General features: G+C 44.3%; 1 protein-coding gene across 3 annotated transcripts in view; it reads right to left on the reverse strand.

Annotated features, from left to right (window-relative positions):
* septin9b (septin 9b) overlaps window positions 1–25,879 on the reverse strand; it is a 69,050-nt gene that overhangs the window by 16,869 nt on the left and 26,302 nt on the right. The window contains exons 1-2 of one of the 3 annotated variants that reach the window (XM_079999150.1): window positions 22,908–22,994; window positions 4,156–4,341 (exon numbers count right to left, since the gene is read on the reverse strand). In XM_079999150.1, the coding sequence (XP_079855276.1) occupies window positions 4,156–4,341; window positions 22,908–22,959 (238 nt within the window). In that variant the 5' untranslated portion in view covers window positions 22,960–22,994. Of the gene's footprint in view, window positions 1–4,155; window positions 4,342–18,292; window positions 18,408–22,907; window positions 22,995–25,879 lie in introns of those variants that run through there. The other 2 variants (XM_079999151.1, XM_079999149.1) reach the window with 2 other exon arrangements.

Genomic DNA, 25,879 nt, shown 5'->3' on the forward strand with positions numbered 1-25,879 from the left:
CGAATCAGTCGACTGACATTCTTTGAGCAGTCACAGGATAAAACAGATGCTTACAAAAATGCACAGGGATCAGATTTCAATGAGGAATTATAAATAAGGGGAATCATAAATATATTTTTATATGTGTGAATCGTAAACGATCCAGTAACTGATGGGAACACGGCTCTCCAGGCACCCCGATCGCCGTGCCCCGTTCGTCCAAATAAAACAACAAAAAAAGTATGTTTTTAGTTGTTTTATTTAGAGGAATGTGGCACGGGGAGGGATGGGTATCACTACCCTTACCGATACTGCTTTTCCATCCGGTACTTTATTGGTACTCTTATCCGTTCTTTTTTTTTTTTTTTTACGAGAAAAACTAAAACAAATTAAGAGCAGAATTAACGCGGCTTTATTTTGTGAGCCTAACGCATGGGGAGGGGCTGATCGGGGGAGAGTCATGGAGATAGTGTCCCAATCACGCATGGTTATGTTCCATACGGACTTGGTTTGTTGCATAAGGAGACATAACATAAAATAACCTTAAAATAAAAACACACTGTTCCGGCGCGCCTATCGTGGGCACCCCGTCGCTGGTGCACGCATCGCTAGCACGCGCATCGTCATTACCATCGGGGAGGGAGACCGATGTGCTCCCCCCCCCCCACAACTGCCGAGTAGTCGAATTGCAAAGCCGAATCAGATTCGAATGAAAAAATTCTGAGTCGGGTACAGCTCTGATTAAAACCACCACTTACAATTGTGTAGGTCTCCCTTGGCCCGCCAAAACAGCTCTGACCCGTGGAGGCATGGAATCCACAAGACCTCTGAAGATGTCCTGTGGTATCTGGCACCAAGACGTTAGCAGCAGATCCTTTGGGATGGTCCTGGAAGTTGTGAGGTGGGGACCCCATGGATCGGGCTTGTTGTTCCAGCACATCCCATAGAGGCTCCATCGGATTGCACCCTAACTCCAGCCATCCACATGATGTAGAAGAAAACGTGATTCATCAGACCAGGCCACCTTCTTCCATTGCTCCATGGTCCAGTTCTGACGCTCACATGCCCATTGTAGGTGCTTTCGGCAGTGGACACTCTGACCGGTCTACCGCTACGCAGCCCCACGCGCAGCAAGCTGTGATGCACTGTGTATTCTGACATCTTTCTATCATAGCAACATTAACTTTTTCAGCAATTTGTGCTACAGTAGCTCTCCTGTGGGATCGGAACAGACGAGCTAGTCTTCGCTCCGCACACGCATCAAGGAGCCTTGGGCGCGTATGACCCTGTTGCCGGTTCACCAGTTGTCCTTCCTCGGACCACTTTTATTCGGTACTAACCACTGTATAGCAGGAACTCCCCACAAGACCTGTTGTTTTGGAGCTGCTCTGACCCAGTCATCTAGCCATCACAATTGTTTGGTCCTGATGGACCGCAGCCTCCTGCCAGTGGGGACTGGCTCAAAAGGTTTGTGTCCAGGGTGGGAGGGGTCAGCCACAATGTTTCCTGCTCGCCTCCGGGTCTTGGAGGCTTACAGGTCCTGGACAGATGACAGATTGCTGCCAATAACCTTCTCAGCAGAAAGAATGAGACTCTGCAGTCTACCCTTATGCTTGGCAGTGACATACCAAATGCTGGAGAAGGTGAGGATGGACTCCATGATGGAGGTGTAGAATTGCACCACCATTGTCTTTGGCAGGCTGAGCGTCCTCAGCTGCCGCAGGAAGTACATCCTCTGCAGAGCTTTTTTGGCGAGGGAGCTGATGTTCAGCTCCCACTTGAGGCCGTGGGTGATGATGGTTCACAAGAAGAGGAGGGACGCGTTTAAAATTAAAAAAAAAAAAAGAAAAACCTTCATATACACACTCATTTTGGTGTAAAAATGGTATTGAAGAGTCTGTTAACGTCTCGCTCCAGGCTCCTGACAGTAGTCATTGTGGTGGGGGAGGAGGGGGCCTCTGAGGTGGGCATCTGTGGAGAGGCCCAGGCCCCTCCTGTGGTGGGGGAGGTGGGGCTGGTGGAAGGTGTCACGGGGGATGGTGATGATGGTCAGGACCGTCCCATTGTCTTTCAAAGTGACGGTAAAAGTCATTCAGACTGTTGGCCATGTGCGAGTCGTTAATGGAGTGTGCGGCTCTGGGTATGCAGTTTGTGATCTGTCAGACAGAAGCGGAGTCATTGGCTGGAAACCGCTGTTGGAGTTTCTCATAGTACAGTCGTCTAGCTTCCCCCACCGCCTTGCTAAACGTGTACTTAGCGTCTTTGAACCCGTCTCTGTCCCCAATCCTTCCTTCTCCAACCCTAGCTGTCTGAGTTTGGCTGTGAACCAGGGTTTGTCATTGTTGTAACTTACCCTAGTCCGTGATGGTATCCAGCCGTCCTCACAGAAGCAGATGTAGGACGTGCTAGCCTCTGAACTCATCCAGACTGTTGGTGGCAGTCCGGAAAATAAATCTCCCAGTCGGCACAGTCCAAGCACGCCTGAAGATCCTCCACAGCTTCAGTGGTCTGATGTCCTCCTGCTTTGATGTCCTCACCACAGGTTTAGAAAGCTTTAATTTCTGTCTCTATGTAGGATTGAGGTGGACCATGACGTGGTCCTTGTCACAGTGCAGCTCGGAGGACGACTTACTGTGGCGTACTGTAACAGTGATCCAGAATGTTCTCCTCTCTGGTGGGACATTTAATGACCTGTCTGTATTTGGGGAGTTCATGAGTGAGATTTATTTTGTTAAAGTCGCATAGGACAATAACTAGGGAGTCCGGGTTTGTCCGTGCCACACACAGTATCTGGTCAGCGGGCATGCGCTGTGCCTCCTGCATGTTGGTCTTTGGGTAGAATGTAAACACCGACCAAGCACGCCTGAAGATCACGGGGGAGTAGAAGGGTTTCCAGTTAATGAAAAAAGGTTCCCGATCAGGAGAACACTGTTGTAGGACTGTCACGTTGTTACACCAGCCACCGTTAGTATAAAAACAGATTCCTCCACCTTTCGTCTTGCCGAGCTCTGTGTGGTGGTCTGCTCTGAAGAGACGGGAGACTGCCAGCTGCAGCACAGAGTCCGGTATCGATCGACACAACCACGTCTCCGTGAAGCACAGAAAAGAAGGAGAAGAAAAGTATCTGCTGTTCCCCAACAGTAGCTGAAGTTCATCCAGTTTGTTGCAGTCAATGCAAATTAGAGAGAAATATTCCTGTAACGGTGTGCGAAGTCCATATGGGCGGGGACGCACGAGTGCACAGTAACATTTACCTCTCCTCCGGCATTTCACTGTGTGTACAAGGGTGAGTCCACCTTTTACCAGAATGTCCAGTAATTCCACAGATGCGACGATGAAAGTGGGAAATAAATCTTCAGGGGTTGTAACCCTGATGTTCACAAGCTCTTCTCTGGTGAAAGAGCTCTGGGTACTGTCACAAAACACTAAAATTCAAAAACAAAACAACGCACACCAACACACCGAGGCAGCCGTCCGTGGTGTTATCTTGGCATCATCCGACAAGTACACACACACGCACGCACACACGCACGCTCATGCCCCCCCCCTCTCCCGTGGATTAATAAAGTATTATCTTATCTGAATTCAATACAAATAGTTCTTTTGTGAAGGTTTTGTGAGGGCAAATTGTCGAAAATGTTGTGCTATACATTTATCTGTGGGTATGGGTTTAAGAATTTACGGGTGATATCCCCATGGGATGAATAAAGCATCCATTTATCGGTCCATCTGCATAATGTGTATGTTTGATAGAAACAGACAGATTTCAACACCCATCTTGGGGATTCTCTGCATCTACATATACACAATATATTGTAATACAGTAATAACAGTATTGTGTAAGTAATAACATAATAACATTGTAATAAAGCAATCATTTATACCACATTTATTTATACTAACTGATCCATTGTAACACTTTCCCATATTAATGTGAACATATTTATTCATCCTGTGCAGTATATCCATCTATATTTATATGTTATACCCACAGCCATACTAGCAACCATAATGCAACTTAGCCCCAGCTAGTGCCTTTTAACTTAACCTCTGCATGGAGTCACATTTCGTATATTTTACCATTTTCATTTTTTTCAGACTGTTAAACAGCTTCCAAATTCCTTGTATATGAAAATGTTCTTAATAAATAGGTTTTTATTGAACCGTCTGACTCACCCACAACCATGATGTTGAGCTCAAAGCCCTGCTTCATGGCCTTCCTCCGCATCTGCTCCAGGATGGCGTCGATGCCCACGTAGCTGAAGTCGCTGCCATGGTTCCTCTCGCCCTTGGCCTGTGGGTGGGGCTGGTGGACCTTGGCTGTGTCAGACATGTTGCTGTGGCTCGGATTGACCTCTGACCCTGAAATGGGGGGGTAAAATGAAAAGGGATATACTTGAATAATTTCCCCAAACCTCCAGTCACAGTTTTGTTTGGTATAGGCGGGACATCTTAATTCATCTGCTCCGATTTCCCCATTTTAATTCTCAGAGGTTTCTACAATATCCTGAAGTAAACAACTGCAGAACGTTTACACAATAACAACTGTTTGCTTTGCTTGTTTTTAAAACGTCAAACTTTTGACAGCGAAATGAAGATACAGAGCTGTAACATAGGGCACAAAGAAGCACGAGGTGAAATCCCATTAACCACCAGAGACGTTGAATTATACGGGGAGATTACAGGAGATTACGATCTAAAGCTGCTTCATTTCCTGTCGTGAAACCAGACACGGCGGACTTCAAACTGCCATTTCAACAAACACCTGTCTTTTAAAACAAGACCGCGAGGAAATAAGATAATCCCCTCATCATCCATATCGGGACTCGGCAAGCATCGGACTGACCCATGTCACCAGAGATACACAAGCAGCAACACAAACTCTCCTCACTCTAATGTATCCTCAAAGAGAGCTTGGACACGCCGGCGCGCTCTGCCCTCGCGTCTTTTCAACCTGCCTCCATCTCAACATAATAGCGTGTCCCACTGCCCATAAGGTTTTCAAAACTTAGCTCTAACACATGGCTGGGACCTTGGGATGGTAAAGAAACAGCAGCTTGTAGCCCTGGGGTGGATGTGGATCTCACTGTGAGGAACAAAAATAAAATTGCTGTTTACAAATCATGTCTTACCTCTCAAAATAGGACCGGGGGGAAAATGACTCAGAATGGTAGGGTTGGGATGAGCCGACTAAACAAATGATCAACGCTGACAGAGACATGGTAGATTAGCACTCGCAGCCACAGGCAGACGCATGGGAGGAGACAGCGACATCTCTCAAAGTGGAAACCACATAACCTCTGAACTGCTCACTTCAACTTTATCTTGATTCTTTAGAACTTCCTGTTGCCAAGTTAAGCAAAGCTGCCGCTGCAGTGAGAATTACATTTCTCGAGGCTTCCAGTGCAAATCAACTTTTTAGGAGACTTGTTGGATCAGGGAACATTGTCTTGACACAAGTCAAGGAATTTTCCCCATTGTGTCTACAGACGCATATGACCCTAGAATATTACCAAAAAGACTGAAACTGCATTGGCAAACAAATGGAGGTCTCTCACAGAACGGACAGGTAGTTGTATGTTTTGGGTCGGAATATACAGAGTGTCAACATTAGGATGGCCATCATTTTGGTTTTGCGGCATGGTATCTTTCAATTCAAACTATGCTTATACACCTGAATTGGAGAAGCCATCCATCAGACTTCTCAGCCATCCCGAACCACCAGACAAAGAACAGTAACATCCTTTGTGCACAGACAAGTGTGGGCGCAGCTTGGAGACTTGTTCCAGGGTCAACCTCGGTCTCTCAAATGACAGAAAAAAGGCAGAATACAAACTGTCAACAACGGTGTATTTTTTGTCAAGGAATATAGAAATGTCTTGCATTGTTGATGCACTGGTGACGGCCTCGCCCCAACATGCGGCGGCGTCTTGCGTCTTGGCGTTCTCCCTCAGACACGTGTTCAATGTCAAAGTGAGCAAGACAGTGAATGACAAGAGAACGAGGGCTAAGTAAGAGAAAGAGAGCGAGGACATTGGCAACAGGGGGTTCCAAGAGGCTAGTGTTGTTTGGCGTTTATGGGTCTTGCTAGAGTAGCAATTTCACCACGTTTTTACTACGCCTATGAAATACAGATTACACACAAGTAAAAAATGCTTCAGGCTCTATGGGACTTCCTGTTGGGAAGAGTTCTACTAAAAACTCAAGAGCGCCGTCCTTCCAGCTCTGAGCCCAACAGGGATCCATCTCCGGTCCCTCCCGCCTGCCTGCCCACCACACAGGCTTGAAAGGTTGCTGCTTTTCCTACTAACGCAAGTCATGATATTTTTATTAGATTAAAGAAAATCTGCAAATGAAGTGAATCGGATATACCAGAAAACGTATCCATTGCATGTATGTTAGTGGACGAATACAGTATGCACTGACATACATGCCCCCCTCCCCCGCATCTGAAACACTTCAATTCAAAACACTCCTAATAGATTTGCTGAAGAAGCTTAAATGTCTTTGAACCGAGTGCCCTCTTCTCCTCCACAGAGCCAGACAATGGGGCTACAACGGAGGAACTTGAGGAGCCACACCTTCAGTGCATCTCTCCCTTCTTCAGTGTGTAGACCTGACCTTCATTTCCCACAGCCTCGGATGATGATTGATTATACCGTGGCTGTGGTACCACATGCGGCTTGGCTAAACCTACCCAAGAGAAAGGAGGTTAATGCGTGGATTAAGGGAAACTCTTCTGAGAACATTGAAAAACACAAACCTGTCCCACTTTGCCCATCAACAGTCAATAACCGTTCGGGGTATTAAGTTTTGTTTTTGCAGTTCCTCCCCTCGACCATAAAGACCGTTTTTCCTTTTATGCTCGCACATTAATTCATCTTCAAATTCCTGACGCTAAGCATACAGCAGAGGAGTTGGATATCAGAACGTTCCTGTAATGTAAACCGTCTGCGAGTACCACAGTAGTTTATGCCTGAGTTGATTTAACGCTAAGCTGCTGTCCTCGAAAAACCCTTAGCTAGAAAAGACTCCAATTGGGAAGTCAAAGAGCGACATTGAGGCATTTGGGTCGGGTCAGGTGGTGTGTATACGCAGCATCATTTGGTGAACCCTCCACTCAACTCTTCCTCAATGAGCACTGGACCCTATTGCGTCAGCTGCTGCTTTGACAGACAATGGCACAGAATGACTCTAATGACAGGCTGTTGATCTGGGGCCTAACGGACTGCTGCATGCCATAGCCACCTGCTGCCGCTCTTCAAGGGCGCACACACACACACACACACACACACACACACACACACACACACACACACACACACACACACACACACACACACACACACACACACACACACACACACACACACACACACACACACCTCAGTTCTGCTTTCCAGATGCACCCAACTGAACACAACTGTCACTTTGGCTTTCAACAGCAATAACCACTGAACGTGCCCACTTCACCTTTCAACAGACAGTACCCATGAGTCGGCCATCAATGAACTCTCTCCAGAACGCGTCGTTATTTGTGTGACTGCATACCCAAGTGACAGCACTGGCATTTGCAAACAAATCGGCCTCTGAAGTGTTTCTCTTTTATGAGTCAGAGACGCAGTCGAGCATTTTCAATGTCCACGCGCAAAGCTTTAATAACCTCTGCCACGTCAAACTGTATTTCCAGGCGAGTAGCCTCATTAAAAATAAACAGGGACATATGACTCAGATCATGATTCAGATGCTTCTTTTCGGTCTTTGAAAGGCTTTGAGAAAACTGTTCAGAGATGGGCTCAACGCTGTCGTAGTAGGTGATTTGTGAGACAAGTTGTTGATGGACTATGAAATCCCCCCCGAGTGTTTTCTGAAGCTGAAGCCCAGAGGTCGGATTTGCTCAGCCAACAATCGGATGGAATGCATTAAGTTCCCACGGAATAAGGAGCAAACGACCTGCGTAGAGGTCTGAGCAGGTGCCTCACAAAGATTTCATGGCGACCCGCATTGCCGTTCTTTATCAACACTAAATTACTTCAAATCAAAAACAGCCTTTTATGTTGACAACTTATTCAAATAAATCCCATGCAGTTCTCTGACCGCTTGGTTTTGTCGTCCAGCATGGACAACAAAAACAACAAGGTACGGGGCTTAAAGGATTAGCTGATTTATGAGCTTTGGTGAATGGATTGAAAGGAGTTCAGTCATTGAGCCTCTCTCCTCGCGTGGCTAGACAGATCCCATGAGGCAGGTACCTCTCTGAACCCTCTGTGTTCAAAAGAGGAACAGTTACAGATGACTGGAGGCGTGCCACGCAGTGTCACAAGTCCTTATATAGACAGTTTAAAGCTGGAGGCATTAGGTGTTTGTACTTGTTAACTAGTTCAGAGATTCCAATGTTTTAACCACCCTAATGGTTGAATGGATATCAAGTAATGCAAAAGGAGCATTTTGCTTAATTCACATCTTCCACAACTACATTTAATGCATTTTAGAAAGCACATTTTCTTTGTCATGTTAAAAAAGAAAAAAAAAGAAGAAGCATTTTACCCAAACCCCAAAAGTTTTTCAGCATGCGGTTACATGCATGCCATTCTTTTGGTTTCCTGTTTGTCTGTGAAAAATTCTCAATAGATAGAGACTTGAAATGTCTTATGCTGCCTTCATTTGACACTTTCACTATTCCCAATGAGATTGTATCAACAATATCCACCCTCCAAAGATTTATTTATTTATTTATTTTAAATCAAAAAACCCTAATACATCGGCATACCACACAGTTAGCGTTTCTATATTATATTGGTTGCTGTTTTTCCTCGGTTAAAGGAGCTACTGGGAAACCTTATTCTCTGACAGCAAATGTGACCAAAATATATTACTTTGTTATACTGTAGGAAAGTTGATGCCATTATGTATAGATTCCATAATAAGCACATAAATCACTATGTTGAAAAGCATAGCACAGTATAAATAGTAAAAATGGTACATTGACTGCATTTGCTATTTCGATGGCCCACAATTGTAAAGCGTGTTCTCTGGACTAGAGTGTTGTTCTGGAGGACCTGTACGCATAGTAGAATGTTCCCTAAAACAACCAACCACAGCGGAAAACGTCAATAAGCATTCACCCGCAGTCAAGAGTATCACTACCGAGGCTGTGTTTCGTTATTATACAACTAAATAGTGTTGTTTTTGTGCCATCGCACAAACATCCCACAAAGAGACAGAGGAGAGAAATCAGTAGAAATGATTCATGGCATATCCAGCATGTAATTAGAGCTGATGGCCATGCTGTGGGAACAGTGGGAACCTGATGAGTGACGTGGTGCATTAGAAACGGCTCCATGTGGGAGGATTCTGGAATCTCCCATTAAATCTCCTTCACTCAAACCATCTCACGAGGAGGAACTGTTTGAAAATCCTTCAGCGGTTGTAGGCTAGAAGGGACACTTTTACCATTGTCAATCCTCTTTGCAAATAATACAGCAAAATCATTTCACCAGACTTTGGGCGGCCAATTACACTTGATTCAAACATCAGTAATATTAAGTTTGAACAACGAGGAACAAAGTGCAGAGAAGTTAAAACTTTTGTAATAAATAGTATTTTGAATTTGCCAAATGTTGCACCCCGATAATGACATGCTTTCCCCATATCATTATGTAAAATTACTACTTTCAACTGGAATAAATCTGTCTGTTATGAGTTCAAACATACTTGAGTATGTTTTACTGAGCTTGACTTAAGTCAAAATAGATTGATGCTTTAATGGTATGTCCACAATGTATTTAGCACGGCACATGCTATAACTCCAAAGCTTTTAGATAAGGAAGCCACACAAATCTTAACGATTAACCTTTGGAATGAAGTGATTACATCGTTTTTGACTTTTAGACTCAAAACACAAGCACTGCCCCGAAGAACCAAAAGTGACTTCTTAACAGTATTTACTTAGTTCTTTTCTTGACAGTAGAGAGGGCGCTTTAGTAGACTCCTGGATGTTCTTTGTACCTCAACTTTCACCATTTGAGACAAACTGTTGCCAGCGCTGTTGAGAGGCCAGTCCTATGGGGATTCAGCAGTCAGAGGAGGAGGCATCGAGTCCGGTCACGCACCATTACCAACAGGCCTTGAACAAAGTCTGCTTTTTCCAGAGACACGGTTTCCAGGAGGACATCTGTCTCTACGTCTTCTACCACACACACACACACACACACACACACACACACACACACACACACACACACACACACACACACACACACACACACACACACACACACACACACACACACACACACACACACACACACACACACACACGCGATGGCATTCCCAAAGACCCTCTGACGGCTCTCTTTGAGGCGGAGGAAGTGATCGTTAAGTTTAATACCTGCTGCCGTCTGACGGAGATCGATCCAGGGTCCGGTTACAAAACGGGCGACAAGGGAAAACTAAAAGGCCGACGCCAGAAAAGCATTTTACTTTCCTTTAATACACAACAAATAGGAAAAATGATGCATTATATCACCCCAGGCTTTCCTGAGCGGTTCAATGACAACAGGATAAGCTTGGACTCTTTCGGTCAGGTCTGGAAATTATAAACTGCTTTTCATGTATTTTGGATCCGGCTTTAGAAATGTCTGAAGAAAGCTAAAAAAGTTTTCACAGACAAGCGAGACTGAAACACCCCCGTGCTGCGCTTTAACTGTCTGTTTACGGAAGTGACGTGGGTGCGTGACGCGAAGGGTTTTTCTTCTTCGCGGTTTCACAACAGTGGCTCTGTGTGTGTTAGTGTAGTACAATTTAAAGGTTGAATTCCATCAAAACGGTTTCATATTGTGACTTCACATCACATGGAATATGGATGAATAATGTTCATCTGGACGCTCGCTTTAAAGGAAACAATTGAACGGCGTTATTCAGCGCTGTTCCGCGTTCCGGTAAGTGAACTGCGTTTCCCCATGTAATATAACGGGAATATTTAACTCCACGGTTTGACATCTTTCTACTATTTAAAATCAAACTCGGTTTTGAAAATATACTGAGAAATTAAAAAAAAAAAACAGAAGAACACAAATCTGGAATAATCGAATTTTCCTCCAAGAAAGGTTTTTTCAACTTACTGTATTTGGCTGCTCCTGGCAATTTTAGAAATGCGCGGGATGGCGGCTTTTGCTGTGATGGGACACATACGCTTAGAGCGTGAGGTAGGGATTAATAACTTTTGACTTCAATATTGACCAGATAATTTTGTTCAATGGATATAGTATGCATAGAACATTTTACAGTAGCTACTGAATTAAACGCAGCGTGCATAAAAAAGCTATGACTATAATTTGACTCCAACTCAGTTTAGAGCTACATTGTGGATGTTAACTCTTAATGCCATGGGCACACTACGGGACTTTCAAAGTCCTCAGATCGCTGTACTGTTCACACTACACAACATTCTGTCTTGTGATCAGGAATCCTGCAGTCTTGTGATTAGCACACTACATGATGATTGGTGACAGGGGGTCAAACATTACAAGATCTCTCACCAGGAGGAATCCTAGACGAGTCGGTCTGCTCTTCAAACTACATTTTGTCACAAAACCACACGCGAGAAGTGGCACCGGAAATGACATGATACCATGCGTGGGACAGGATTATTATTATTATTTTTTTATTACATTTTTTTTAATCACTGTAAAAAAGAAAAAAAAAAAGAAATGATAAAAAAACAATAAAAGCAGAATTTAAATAAGAAATATATATTGAAAACCTATTAAAGAAAAAGTAAATTAGGTCCTGTGGTGTTGCGTGTGTTTGGTTGCTGCTCTGTGCACTCCCCGTCTCTCCTTCTCGACTCCCCCTCTCCTCCCCACCCCGTGTCTGCTCTCATTGGCTGTAGCTCGTTGCGTCACTTCCGACTCGATCCCGACACGACCAAATATTAAACCTGCTTGATATCTCGCTGGCATCTGCGACCGCTCGGCAAGTGTTCAGCAAGTAGTCGGATCGCATTGTGAGCAGTTCACACCACGGGTGCGCGCTGTGATTTCCCCTCCGATCTGGGGCTGTGCTCGGCCATCTCCAAAAACCTGTCGGCGATTGGAAAATCGGGCTAAAAATCTCTTAGTCTGATCTCGGCATCAGCCAAGGCCTCTTTGTAGGCCAGACAGAGCTCGACCTTCGCATCACAACTTTCTAGGTCCATTCAGCAGACTTGTGTTACCTTGGTATAAAACATGCTGGGTTCGAAAAATTTAGCCAGAATGATATTAAAGTCTGTGTGATGGAGTTGAGAGATAGAATTCTCAGGTCAGTGGAAGGCAGTGCTGGGCGATAAATTGATACCAATAATTATCGCAATTTTTTTTTTATTTTTTTTTCGCCCGTCATTTCCAGAACAAGTGGCAATGAAAAGCCAATCAATTTGGACGATATCAACTGACCTTCCCCCGCGAGCCAATTACGTTTGTTGATATAGAAAGAAACGCCGCCCCCTCCCACATGGGTAGGTCGCACCAGCAGTGGAGGCAGAGCTGCACTGTCCAAAATGAGAAACTTGGAGGAGAACGAGGGTGTTTTGTTGACAAGAGGGCCACATACATTGATCCTTTGGCGTTTTTTTTTTTTTATATCTAAGTTCCAACCCAAAGCAGACGGTAAATATACTGGCAACACCACAAACTTTATTATTTATTTATATTTAGGCATAGTTGCCATATTTATTTTGTTTTTATCTAAATGTTATGTAAATGAAATGTGAATTAAAGCCTCTACGCTTGTTACTCCTCGTTCTTGTTCACTTCTTACTTACATTACAAGTGCTGTGCAATGTTCATTATATAAAAATATATAAAATAGATTCTGGTTTTTTTTTTAATATTTATTTTGTTTATAAAAAGGATGCTATATGCTGCCATGTTTGTTTTTTTTTTTTTTTTTTTTTTTTTTTTTTTTTAAGTAGGAACATTTTATTTTACGATGCAGATTTTTATTTTAAGACAAAAAAATAATAATAATAAAAAAATAAATAAATAAAAAATGTAAAAAAAGACTTCAAGGGAAGCCTGAAGAATGCTACTGGTTCACTGCGTCTTTCAGTCTCGTCACTCATTTGCAACCCCCCCTGAGAATGCGACCCGCGGCCTAACAGGGGAAAAAGCAGATGGTGTTGGCTGGTGCTGAAACACAGCCTTCCACATGGAAACTTCTGGAAGCCCTGATAATAACCAGTCCCAAATCACAACTCTGAAAGAGAGTGACGGAGTGTGAGACAGACGGAGAGATAGAGACAGAGAATGGGTGAGTGAGTGAAAGTTAACAGGGTAGAGAGAAAAGGCAACATATGCCCAAAAACATGTTCCAAAAACGTCACAAAGTACATTGGATGGAGAGAGAGTGAGAAAGAAGTAGAGAGAGAGAGACCAGCACAGTTCATGGAGACCAGGTCCTGCTGGTGAGTTTCACTGTGACAGCTCACGCTACTTTTGGCGGGCGTGAGGCATTCTGGGAAACATAAGGGACGACTGTTAGGAGGGGGTCCAACCGGAGGCGCAGCTTGTGAACAGGCAAGGCAGGCAACTGCTTTGGGCCCCAGGCCGTAAGGGGGCCCCTGAGGGATGTGGCAACCGCAGTGACCGCCTCCCCCCCTCCCCCTAAAACAACCAATGGATGATTTGCAATGACATCTCCCCTAAAGGGGATTGATTCCCGTAACATTCTCCAAGTTTGAAATGAAAATCAATGAAGGAAAATGAAGTAATCCATCTGGGAGTGAAAAAAAGAGGAAAAAAAGAGGACGTGGAAAAAAGAAAGTAAGACAGTGGTAAGTTGGGGTGTATCCGAAAACGTTATTCGGGAAAGCATAAATAACGCGACAGAATAAGATATTTCTTCTTTCTTCTTTTTATTCGAAAAAAATAAAATAAAATAAAAAGCAGTTATGATTGACTTGTCCGTGCGTGTACCCTGCGCTGACGGAGCGGGAACAGAGCCCCCGTCACGTGGGCGGAGGGATCCCCCTCGTTGCCCGCCGGGCTCTGAGCCTCTCTGGGAGCGTTCCGGGATCAGAAGGAGATGCAGCGGTGAGTGGTGGGGTTTAGACTTTTAGTTTGCATAAATTTTAAAAATAAAAATAAAGACAAAGAGATGAAAAGTACAGCATGATGTGGAAATGTATTTCATAAACAATTACATGCCAATCTTAAATCAATCTGATGCTTTGAATCAATCAACGCTTTATGTGTTGATGAGCACTGACCTTATAATGTGGGTTATTTACAATGTGATAACCTTGAAGTTATTTAGTTAGGTTTTTATTGTTCGGGTTTTCATTATTTTTTACATTGAGAAAATTGCAAGGTTTTTCATGTTCGTTATACTTACATTTTGAATCTAATGTAAACATTTGAACTAAAAAACGTAGATTTCATACATTTTTCATTGGTGTCATTATTTATAACATAATGGTGACGAATGCTGGTTGGAGGTGGTTCCCCCTGGGAATTTTTGCCTCGGGCCCCAACAGACCCTAGAATCGCCACTTGGTCCGACCACGGCAACAGTATTGGGAACTGCAATAGAAGAAATAAAATCACCCCACCACTAAGTATGAAGTGGGTGAGGAGTCATCTGGTTTGAATGATTCAACGGTCCAGAGGAACTTAATGAGACAATATGAAAAGTAATGCCCAGATCACGAGAAAAACTCTTTGCCGAGGCATGAAAGCGCCCTCCCTTCACAAATTCACATTTCACAGAGAAATCTATGGCATCTCCTAGTCTAATATAATAATATAGAATGTACTTGTGTATAACAATAATGTATACTTTTTTAATCCCTGTGGGAAAATTAGTTCTCTGCATTTACCCATCCTAGTATCTGACGTATCAAGGAGCAGCAGCAGGCTGCCACCCTCATAGCGGCGCCTGGGGAGACGTTGGGGGGTTAAGTGTCTTACTCAAGGACACTTCAGCATCTTAAAAGTTGGGTCTGTTTATCAGTTTCCCCATTTTACTTTTTGCACTTTTTAGTATTGGGAAATACATAATTACAATCACCCAAGAACAAACCGCCCCCCCAATTAAAAAAAAAAAACCCTTACTGAGGTCAAAGTACTTTTCTCCTCCAGGTCTTGATGGGTAGCTTAAAGCCAGAGTTAAAAGAGGTTACAGATGTTGGGATATTACTCAGAAAAAAGAGCTCATATCTCTCTTCGGTAGGTTTTCACTGCGGTCAGAATAGAATGTACTTGTGTCCTTGTAATAAGCTGAATGAGTTCAATATGTTGACAGTAAAAGCTACAATTAGGCATGTTTAGTGTTCGTCGGTTAGAGCCAACATGAGCCCCCGAACTCTTACATCAGGACAATCTGTGTTACATACTTAGCATGTTGAATTGTTGAAGCTGGGTGAAGTTTCTTTGAGGCAAAATAGTACAAAAACGTATTATAGAACTGTGGGATCTGAAGCTGTTCCATATCTTAGCTCCTCTCATGGTTGTGGACCTTCCTCATCAATTGCCCTGATTTGTTGACACCTTGGCCACTCCGACGACAATCCCGGAAGTGGCGGGAAAAGATGGTTGATTTTGAGCTTAGTGTTGCAATACCCCTTCACCGCTGGTAGCGATTGCATCCCACACAACGCAGCTTCAAAGCCACATTTCAATCTGCAGACAAGCTGGACTTGAGTGAGAACACAAATAGTGACCGTGCAGCATAACATTGTGCCATTGGTTTGTACGATCAAAGGTTTTTAAGGGACATCCAAGCTCCACAACTATCAATGGCAAATGGATTATAACATAAATCAAGCACATGTTTGTGAGATACAATGCCAAAGGGTCCAACTCCCCAGTATGCCAGTACAATCGCAGAGTTGGAAAAAAAACATCATGATGAATGACCCATGATGCCTTGCTGTTCAAAGACGGAAGGACGCCCGAGGCAGCCGTGGACCACCCACCCACCAATCCATCGTTTTCTGACCCTCCCCCTACTACTCCTCCGCATGTTGCCAAGCCAACAGCAATCTGTCACCTCTGACAGGAAATGACACGTATGCCTTCCTGTCCTCCATCTTCTTCCCTTCAGTAACATGCAGAACCATAAACAACCTCCCTCTGGGAGCAGCTGTGCACAGTAGACTGAGGTGTACTGAATACTGTCCACTAAGCACAAACTCGGATATGGAGATTTTTAAAAAGGGCCAGGGCAGCACAATCATTAGAAGTATGTCCTTTGGCCAGCGTATCCGGTTTAAAATGTAAAGTAGAATGTAGAGAATGATATAACCAACACATGATATAAGCAATATATTCCTTCCCTATGTCAAGTGGAGTGATGACTTAATACCAAGACCAAGAGAGCCCCTACACGTGGGACCAAAAATAGGAAGGAAAAGGAACATGCAAAAGCTCCATGAGTCTCCACTTACCAAAACAGGTTCCATCGTAGAACTCCACCACAGAAGGTTTGGTTTTAAAATCCATACTGAACTAACCAACATAATGTAGATACCGGATACATTCTACATGACAATGGACCTTCTACTTCAAAAAAGTAGTTGCGACTATGATACATCAGTATACTGTATACCTGTTCCTGAACCCCCCACATCAGGGATTAATAAAGGGTTATCTTATCGTATCTGCAACCCCAAAAAATATAATGCTTTGCTTTCGTCAAAACTTACAGGTGGGCAAAGTCATGTGCACCAACAGCTTTATTTACAAAATTAAGGCTTTATGGCTTTTCCAGACAAGAGTTACAGTAATCCATGTGAAGACGCCCCCATGACGATCCTGATGCAGCGCTTTAGCTCCGGTAATTTCTTTGCTAATTAACTGATACCCAATCTGATTAAGAAAACAATGGATGAGAGGATTTAACTGCCCCCACCCCCACATTGTGACTTAGTAAAGCCAAGTTTTAATCAGATATGTGGCGGCATTAGGAATTGGCGACATCTTAAGCATTCAACGGCCAACCACAAGCTCCAACACAGACTGTGGGGATGAGATCCAACTGCATAATGAGACCAACAACGATTCGCTTGCGCTGCGATGGCTTTATGATGAAACCAAAGTAAATCTGTAAGCAAGTTAAGTCAGAAAGTAAATACTGTAGATGTGTGAACATGTCAATAAATGAGGAGACAGCGTGTCCGGTGAAAACCCCAGGGCAAGGACATGGATCATCTGACAGGACAGTGTGGATCATCTGACCTCAACTGTGGCACGAGACTGATGGAGCAGAAGACAACACCACTATTATATTGGGCTTTTTGTGTAATTTGTCTAACTCAAATTTCCGTGACCCTAGATGAATTCTGGGTAAAAGACGAAAAAGTACACTCAAAAAGTGTAAGGCAAAGTAAAAGGCAAATTCCAATAACCTTCCCAACCACCTGCGAGGAGAAAATATCACACTTTTCCTAAAGAGTAAACTTTGCCTCGGATCTGATACTTTAATCTGAATGGACAGCCTGATCTTTCCGCTCACCTTGAACTTGGCTACACAGTCCTCTGGAGACCAGATGTCAGGGATTGCCCCCAAAAACAAAATCATGTCACGGCTTATCGACCGACACAGGAGCGGAATGTGATTTTAGGATCGCTTAACGCAACGTTTGGCGACCACTAAGAGACCGAAAAACACACATGCCACGCGGGCGTTTTCCCGAAAAACACCACCCGGAGAGCCACCGGCTACGGGAGTGATTAACCGCACTCTGATCTGGTCAAAGTTGGGCTCCATAATATCAAATTGGTTGTCTAGGCACATTGAGGAGCTGGGAACACAAAGAAGGAGAACCAAAAGAAGAGAGTGGAAGAGGAGGAGCTGGAGGGAGGGAGGAAGTGTGTGTGGGTGGGGGTTGTAGGGGGGCTGACCCCCCAAACTCTCCCAGAAGCTTCAACAAAGGAACTGGAGACAGGGGGGGAGGAGGAGGAAGAGGAGGGGGGTCAGATTATTTAAAAAAAAAAGAAGAGAAAACAGAAAAGTACAAGCTCTACACAATAAATAAAGAAGTGATGTGGGGAACTGCAAGCCGAAAACACATTCAAACTCTCAGTTCCTCAGCTTCAAGCGCTTCACACCTGGCGAGCCAACTAACTTTGACAAACTGACTGACAAAACACACACACACACACACACACACACACACACACACACACACACACACACACACACCTCCATATCTGCTTCTCCTTTCTCACAGCTAGCTCTTACGGTTAGAAAACACACTCCAAAATCCTCTCTCTCACACACACACACACACACACACACACACTCTGAGAACGTGAAAATGACAACTCACCCTCAACCCTTCCCTTCCCTGCCCTGATCTGCTCTTTTCTTTTCTGCTTTTCTCTTCTCTCTCCCTCCCTCTCTCTCTCTCTCTCTCTCTCTCTCTCTCTCTCTGTCACACTCTTTCTTCCTCTCTCTCAATCACAGCTCCAGCTGGTGAGGCTGGAGTGCTGCTGCTGCTGCTGCCTTGGCCACGCCCACTCACGCCCACCCCACCCACACACCATGTGACGTGTCACGTGAGCGACGGGCCAATGGCACGTCGGCATTTGGTGGCCACGCCCACTCATTCAAAGAAAGTTCAAAAATGGGGAGGGGGACATGTGCATTGTGGACAAGGCAGGTTATGTCCGCATCCGCATCCGCATATATCTGCATCTCAAACTGCACTCTATACTCTATTCCCCCTTATTTTGGAGTGACACTAAATATCGATCGTCAATCAATGGACCAGGGACCCTGGGACAGGGGACAACGTGTCATTCCATATTTCCTGTTTCACTGTCATCAACAAGCTGTCATATATATATCATCATTTTCTTGTGTATAATGTTTTTGTTACACTGTGTATTATTAAGAAAATTTAACCTCGTTAAAAAGAAACATTTTTTCTTTAAATACAAAGCATTCATATTGTGAAGGCTGATGTGGCTGCATGTGGGTGGTTGGTTGTGTGTGTTTGTGTATGAATGCCACATGATTGCTTGCTTCCCCGGGTTTATCTATTATGATTTGATAAGCTTCTTAAAATTGAAATAGTGGGACAGCGTGTACGAGTCCAAACACGGAATAGAGAATGATTATTTTAGTTGGATGTGTGTAACTGTGTGCGCGGTTATTTGCACTAAGGAGTAAAGGATACCATTTCATTGTCTCCCTGTGTGTTATATACATACAGCACGTGTGTGTGTGTGTGTGTGTGTGTGTGTGTGTGTGTGTGTGTGTGTGTGTGTGTGTGTGTGTGTGTGTGTGTGTGTGTGTTGTGCGCCTCCATCTTCCCGTGCTCTCTCTCTCCCACTGCTTTGTATCTGTGGGGCGCACAGGGGGAGGAGACGGACTGTGTGTGGGCCAGCGGCCCAGAATGAAAACAATTGGTCATCTTCCATCTTTATATCCTCCATATCTCTCTCTCTCTCTCTCTCATTAAAATATCCTCACCACTATCCCATTACCGAAATGACTGACTCATGCCGTGCCTAAAGAATCAGATTGACATCCGACAATATTGAGAAACATTTCTCCATCAAGCAATTACTTTAAATGGAGACTTTTCATCCATTTTCAATGATTATCTTCCCTGCCATGGAACAAGTTCATTTGAAAAGATCTGATGCTTCTCCTTGAAGTAGAAATGGTCAATTCAAGGTAATATCACCTTGAATAATATGACCAACATTACCAAATGTTCGTGAATCTGTCTGCCAGATGGGCCAGAAACCCGGATGGATATGGTAACAAAAAACATCTCATTTGGTGTTTTTGTGTCGCTATTAAACCACAAAGGAAGGAACAACAGCAATCAGTAGAATTCTGCTGAACGCGACAGGGGAACGTGGTCCAAACGGGGGGATAGATTGGTTTAAAGTAGATTCCGATTAGATTATCTGGGATTATCGGTTGCTGAAACACTGACTATGCACTGCATATGATTGTTTACATCCCAGATACAAGAAAAGAGAAATTAATTCTATCTCTACGTGTTTTTCCATCAGCGCATTGACGGAAGGGCCGTTTCTGCTGTTCAGCACAAATGCTTCCTGCCTTCTTTCCTGTCGAAGCCGGAGGTGAATCTAACATCTCGGCTGCGGTTCACTTGTGGGTGTGGGTGTCTCTGTGGACGCCTGTGTTGTGCATGTTGAAGTGCAAAGTGGTCTGTGTGTGTGATATCAGAAGATGCTTTATTTCCTCATTTCAACAACTCTACTACGAGTGTTTTAATGCCTTTGACAGTGGCGTTCCATGAGCCTAATGAACCGTTCCAACAAGTTGAAAATCGGAACGAATCCCCGTCCGCATCAATCAGTGATACGTTGCTGCAGGAGTTACAGCATGGCAGATTTAGGAGGACTTGTTGCAGTAACATTTACCATTCAGCTTCAGCTAGAGATCCGTTGTTCTCCGGTGCAGGCTGTAACAGTCATGCCAGATTAATATCCATGGGCAACGTCACTGTACGCATTGATATACAAGCAATTTAAATGTCTCCTGCGAGTTATGTGGGGACTGGGACATTAGATCGAGCAATGCATTATCCATAGCAGCCCAGTTTAATAACCAATACATAGGGAGCAATTATATTGATGGGTGAGGCTACTGGCAGGTGTATTTTATTACAGTGGGAGCCTACAAAGTGATCGGAGATAAGGCAACAATGGCAAAAGGACATTAACTGCTGGTAGAAAAGGAGAATAATGCATGAACACAAAGTCTTGTGTGTCTTTTTGTTGTTGTGTATGCTGTACAGTACAGAATGTGTACATGTCATGGCCTGTTACCATGCAAACATGTCTCAAAATATCCATATAGTGGACCAGTCCATGTTTACAACGGTTTAAATACCAGCCGTCATAGCAACATGAAAGGCCTCTCTTTTCCAAGAGCTCTCCAGAAACCAATTGGAAAGGAAGCTATATGGGTCAGCATTTCATTAAAACTTCCTTCCACATTTCGAACAGGATCCACAATAACAAGATTCGGTGCTACGGTTCTGTTTTATAGCAGGAAACATTGTTATTTGAGATGAAGCTTTGATGAAGCCTAAGGGCCGTTGTTATCCAATGGCCAGGTCCAACTGTCACCTTGAGTTGTGTGTCACAATTGTTGACTTGACGAGCACAGGAAATGAAAAAAAAAACCGGAATAAACAGAAGGAAACACAACTAAATCGGGTCAAACCAGAGAACAGAAGGCTTTGACACAGCTCATATGAAGATACAACTTGTTCTGTTACCCCAGCGGACCGCCACCTCAAAGGTCAGCATGGCTAAAGCTGCTTCGCTATTGGTCAACACCACGGCGTCGCGTATCAAAATTCAACACTGTGAAACGCTTCATAGTGATTTACTTTGGTACCAGTAATAAATGTACCGATCGTGAAGAAGTCGACAGGTAAAGGAACTGTTGACTGGCTTCCACAGGTTATGTGGCCCATGTTGTTTCCAACACCACTGTTTGCTTTGCATCGAATGAGGAGGCAGGGTAGGTAACTGGAGTGGAGGGAGCGGTACGCTCCGTGCCCCCTGGAAGACAGCTGTGATTTGACCAGAGGTCAGGGCTGATTGGGAGGCCGGCCAATCAGAACAGCACACACATGGAGCCGATTACAAGAGTCACTTTCCATGACTCAGCCGGCCCAATGACTCACTGACACATTCCCCCAGAGAAAGAGAGATGGAGAGAGCGAGAGCGAGAGAGGGAGAGCGAGAGAGAGAGAGAGAGAGAGAGAGATGGGGAAGGGGGGATACTGGAAGAAGAAGGAATTGTGGAATTAGAGGACGAGAACAGTTAGGCCCAAGTAACATTCCCGGGCAGGAACTGGTCTTTGCCAACTTCTTTGCAAAGTAGGTGGTACCGGTGCTATACAGTTGGCTAGCGAGCCAAAATTAAACTCTGCAGAACACTTCATAACGATTTACTTTGATACCAGTAGCAAATGTACCAATCGTGAAGGGGCCTAGGGGTGAAGGAATAATGATAATGCATTTTATGTGCAACCAAACTTTTCCTTCTACTAAGGTCCTCGAACAAGGCGGCAAAGCAAAAACTTGGAGGTGGAACGATAGGGGGTGGAAGAAAGAGGAACATCTGGCCTGTCCTCTATCTATCAGCTGGGGAAGACCAGTGTCTGCTGGAGACTTCCTGTTGTGTGTTTCTGCTGATGCTGCTCTGCTCCCCTGTGGTGCAAATGGAGACAGCATGTGTGAGGAGATAGATGAAAACATATACTAAGATGGTTCTTAGTCATCCAACCTCGTCCATAACTCCAACAAACCCAATCATCATTACTGTACCACAGACTGAGCTGTTAACTAATTAGCTTTGACCGTATTTTACACATTTTGCCACAGGTTTATAGTAACTGCTGTTTGCTTTTCACAGTACATGTGTTTGGGGAACTGGGCACTGATTTTACGAGTATGAGCCTGAGGAAGATAAACAGCCCCAAATCTGTGGTCGGGGGGTTTGTTTAGGTTGAGGCGTTTGCCTCGGGTGTCTTTACATCCGAGGCAATCCCATTTAAGCCCCTCAAATCATCTTCAGCTGGAGGTACACAGTGTGACAACTTTCTAACACATCCTATACTACTACACACATCCTAATAAGGCATGCTATCCAAACAATTTTGCCACGATACAAATTTAATCCAGACCATGCTGCTTAAACCCTGGATTATGGTTTTCAAGACAAGGTATCACATAGCATTCCTAAGCTCCTACCGAGACCGACTTTGACTGAAAGTTAGAGAAAAAAATTAATCTGCATCTTGGGATGCCCCCCCCCCCCATCCGAAGAGGAGGATACATCATGCACTGACATGATCGGCCTTAATGCAAACCACTTGTCCGGACAAATCTTGCCAGGAGCCATGATCCCTGCTGAGGAACCGGGGTCCTACAGATACTCACAGAGATCTTCCAGCTCATGGCCTCCGTACATCTCGGTGCAGGTTGCATCCATTTTCACTCTTGCTGCACTCTTTGCTTCTTAGTCGGTTTCACCCAGAAGAACACGACGGCCCGCAATTGTGATGGGGGGGGTTTCGATTCCACGCACTTTCCAGACGAACAAAGTTTTGGCCCAAGAGATGGCTGCTACCGCTGGATACTGTGGAATCAAACCGCTAATCTCACAAAACCATGCTCCTCGACACAGAAAGACCCGAGCAGCATATCCCCGATCTTACGAACGCCGGCTTTTTTCTCAAAGAACAGAGTAAACAGATGGACTCGAGGGGGCGGCCCTCCTGGGGGAATCCCGGGCCCCACTGAATGTTGGAGGGAAACAGGGAAACAGGGAAAACAGGGGGGAGGGATGACTCAACATCCCAGAAGGACGACAAGATGAAGGAAGGTCCGTGATTAAACCCATGGTGCGGTCTGGATATTGCTTTCAGAAAAGTCTCACCCCTGGTTATGATGTTAATTGTGTATAATAAAATAAAAAAGAGGCCCACATGCAGACTGAGGCAGGAAGCGCAGAGGAAGAGAGGGAGAAAGATAGAGAAAATTAAATGGTGAAAGGAAAGCACAAAGGAAAACTTTGTTAAGACAGACAGACAGACAGACAGACAGACAGACAGACAGACGGATAGATAGATAGATAGACAGAACCTTTCAAACAGTTTCAGATGCTGCATTTGTTCCCGAGGTACTGTATTTTTGGTTTTAATTATTCTCTGGCTCTGCCGCGGCTGACGCTGGAAGACGCTCGCTGCAAGTCGTCCAAATTACAGCTCAGAGCAGCTCCTTCTGAGATCATTTTGCCCTTTCCCCCAAATCTTCAGCTGTGCATGCTTCTCTTCCGTCCTATCCCCTCGCCCTCTCCGTCCTCCTCCGTGAAGCTCCTACAGCAGCAGCATCATCATCATCATCCCTCAGCGCTTCACTCGGGCTAAAGTTCAACCAGAGTTCCTTCCAGCTCTGGCAACATGCCCCCTGCCCCCACCACTCTGGACCGCAGATCCTACATACGGGTTCCGACCAATCCCCCCTTCAAATCGTCACCGTACAGTAAATCTCCAGTCAAGGAAAAATAACCCAGCGCAGATAAGGATTATTTGCCAGTTGATGGTTAAAGTCTGAGCCATATATCAATTAGACAACAACATCAGACTTTAGAGTTATAACCAAGTCCGTAAAGTTAAGGCTTCAGAAGGCTCTCCTGGCTATTGTCACCTGCAGCTAAGGTTTATTTGAAATTACAACTAAAAAGTATGAGTTGTCCCAACTAGCCTCTTTAAACTTTTACCCAAGACTTAATTAATTTCATTTGTATTAAATTAAATTAAATTAAATTAAATAAATAATAAATAAAGATTATTTAAATAGGTGCTTTCCTGGCCAGAGCAGCTTAGGGGGCTTGACTCAATTACTTTTATAAATGAGTGTTTCACAACCTCACAGTATAGTAAGCGATGCAAGACTAGTGGACAATTCTTCTGTAGCGAACAAGTCGGCATTTACGACTCGGGAGTCAGGAGTCACTCACAAAGAGTGGATTGTGGTCGCTAATAGCACCATGAATTGCGCATTTATTTGCGCTCGCCGTCTCAGCGTCTGATTCACAAGATATTGCGCTGATGATATGTCATCGTAAATACGTAAAAACCCTAACCCTAACCCTAACCCTAACCCTAACCCATAAAGCTTTGCTGCTGAGTGCAATTTGCCATTGTTTTGCATTTGATCGCAATTATCCATGTGGCAAAGTAAATAAGTAAATTTGTCCGTCGCTTATTGCATCAAACGTATGCATAACACGTAATTTAAATATGTGCAAATAGCACCGGCGCACCCAGACGCTATTTGCGTGGCAGAGCAGTTAGCAGTGTATTTCATCGTTTGCGGGTGCTTTGTGAATTACACGCTTGCTTTTTCTGTTATTTGCGCCAGTTTATCGGCCCCAAAAGCCACGGAATCCTTTTGTGAATTCGCCCCTGAATCCTCAACCCACAAATTTAATGTTTCTCGGCAGAATTCCATTCACAGCTCCGTTGAACCGACTCTTCTGACTCTCGTTCTTGGTTTTCAGGAAGTCCTCCACCGCGTTATACAATCTGAATCAAATGAACAACAAACAGTGCACTATTGTGCTACGGCGCATTGGCTGAAAACACTGCTATATACAGTAGTTGATGGGTTTGACGATGTGAATAGAACTTTAACCATTGAATGCAAAAAAAAAAGAAGAGCAAAACAGATGTAATTCTTTACTTAATTTGTTTTGGTTTTTTATTTTCGATTTATTTGTTGTTTCGCTTGTTTGGTCGCGTTGTTTTCCCTGTTGAATTCAAACAATTTTGTTTTATATTTGCATATGAGAGACAACTGCCGATGTTGCAGTTGTCGCACACACACACACCAACACACACCAACACATGCTCACACACACAGACACACACGCGCACACGAACGCACACACACACGCACACGCACACACGCACACACGCACACACGCACACACACACACACACACACACACACACACACATAGTGTAACAGATGGAACAACAGCGGCGCATCCGTCCATCTGCCCAATCTGCAAACATGTACAGCAAAAACAAACATGCATAACTAACAAGCTAAAGACATAATCCATACATGTGTGGCCATATATAGATAATAGAGAAAGTAACTAATGAGTAATAAATATTAAGCTCCTTAATACGGCATTAGAAGCACATACCAGCAGCTGGGGCTCACTTGTGAGAACTGTGACCAAGCACAGCTGCATTCTGGGAAGCCGCACATTGTTATCACGGCGAGCTATGACAGCGTGCAATTATTGTTTCTCCAACATGTCGCCTATCAGCCAACAAGTGGGCCAAACATCATTAGCGGAGAATGCAGTGCAAAACCACTGACCTCGCATGTACCCT

This window comes from Zeus faber (assembly GCF_960531495.2).
Source record: "Zeus faber genome assembly, chromosome: 4".
Taxonomy (NCBI): domain Eukaryota; kingdom Metazoa; phylum Chordata; class Actinopteri; order Zeiformes; family Zeidae; genus Zeus; species Zeus faber.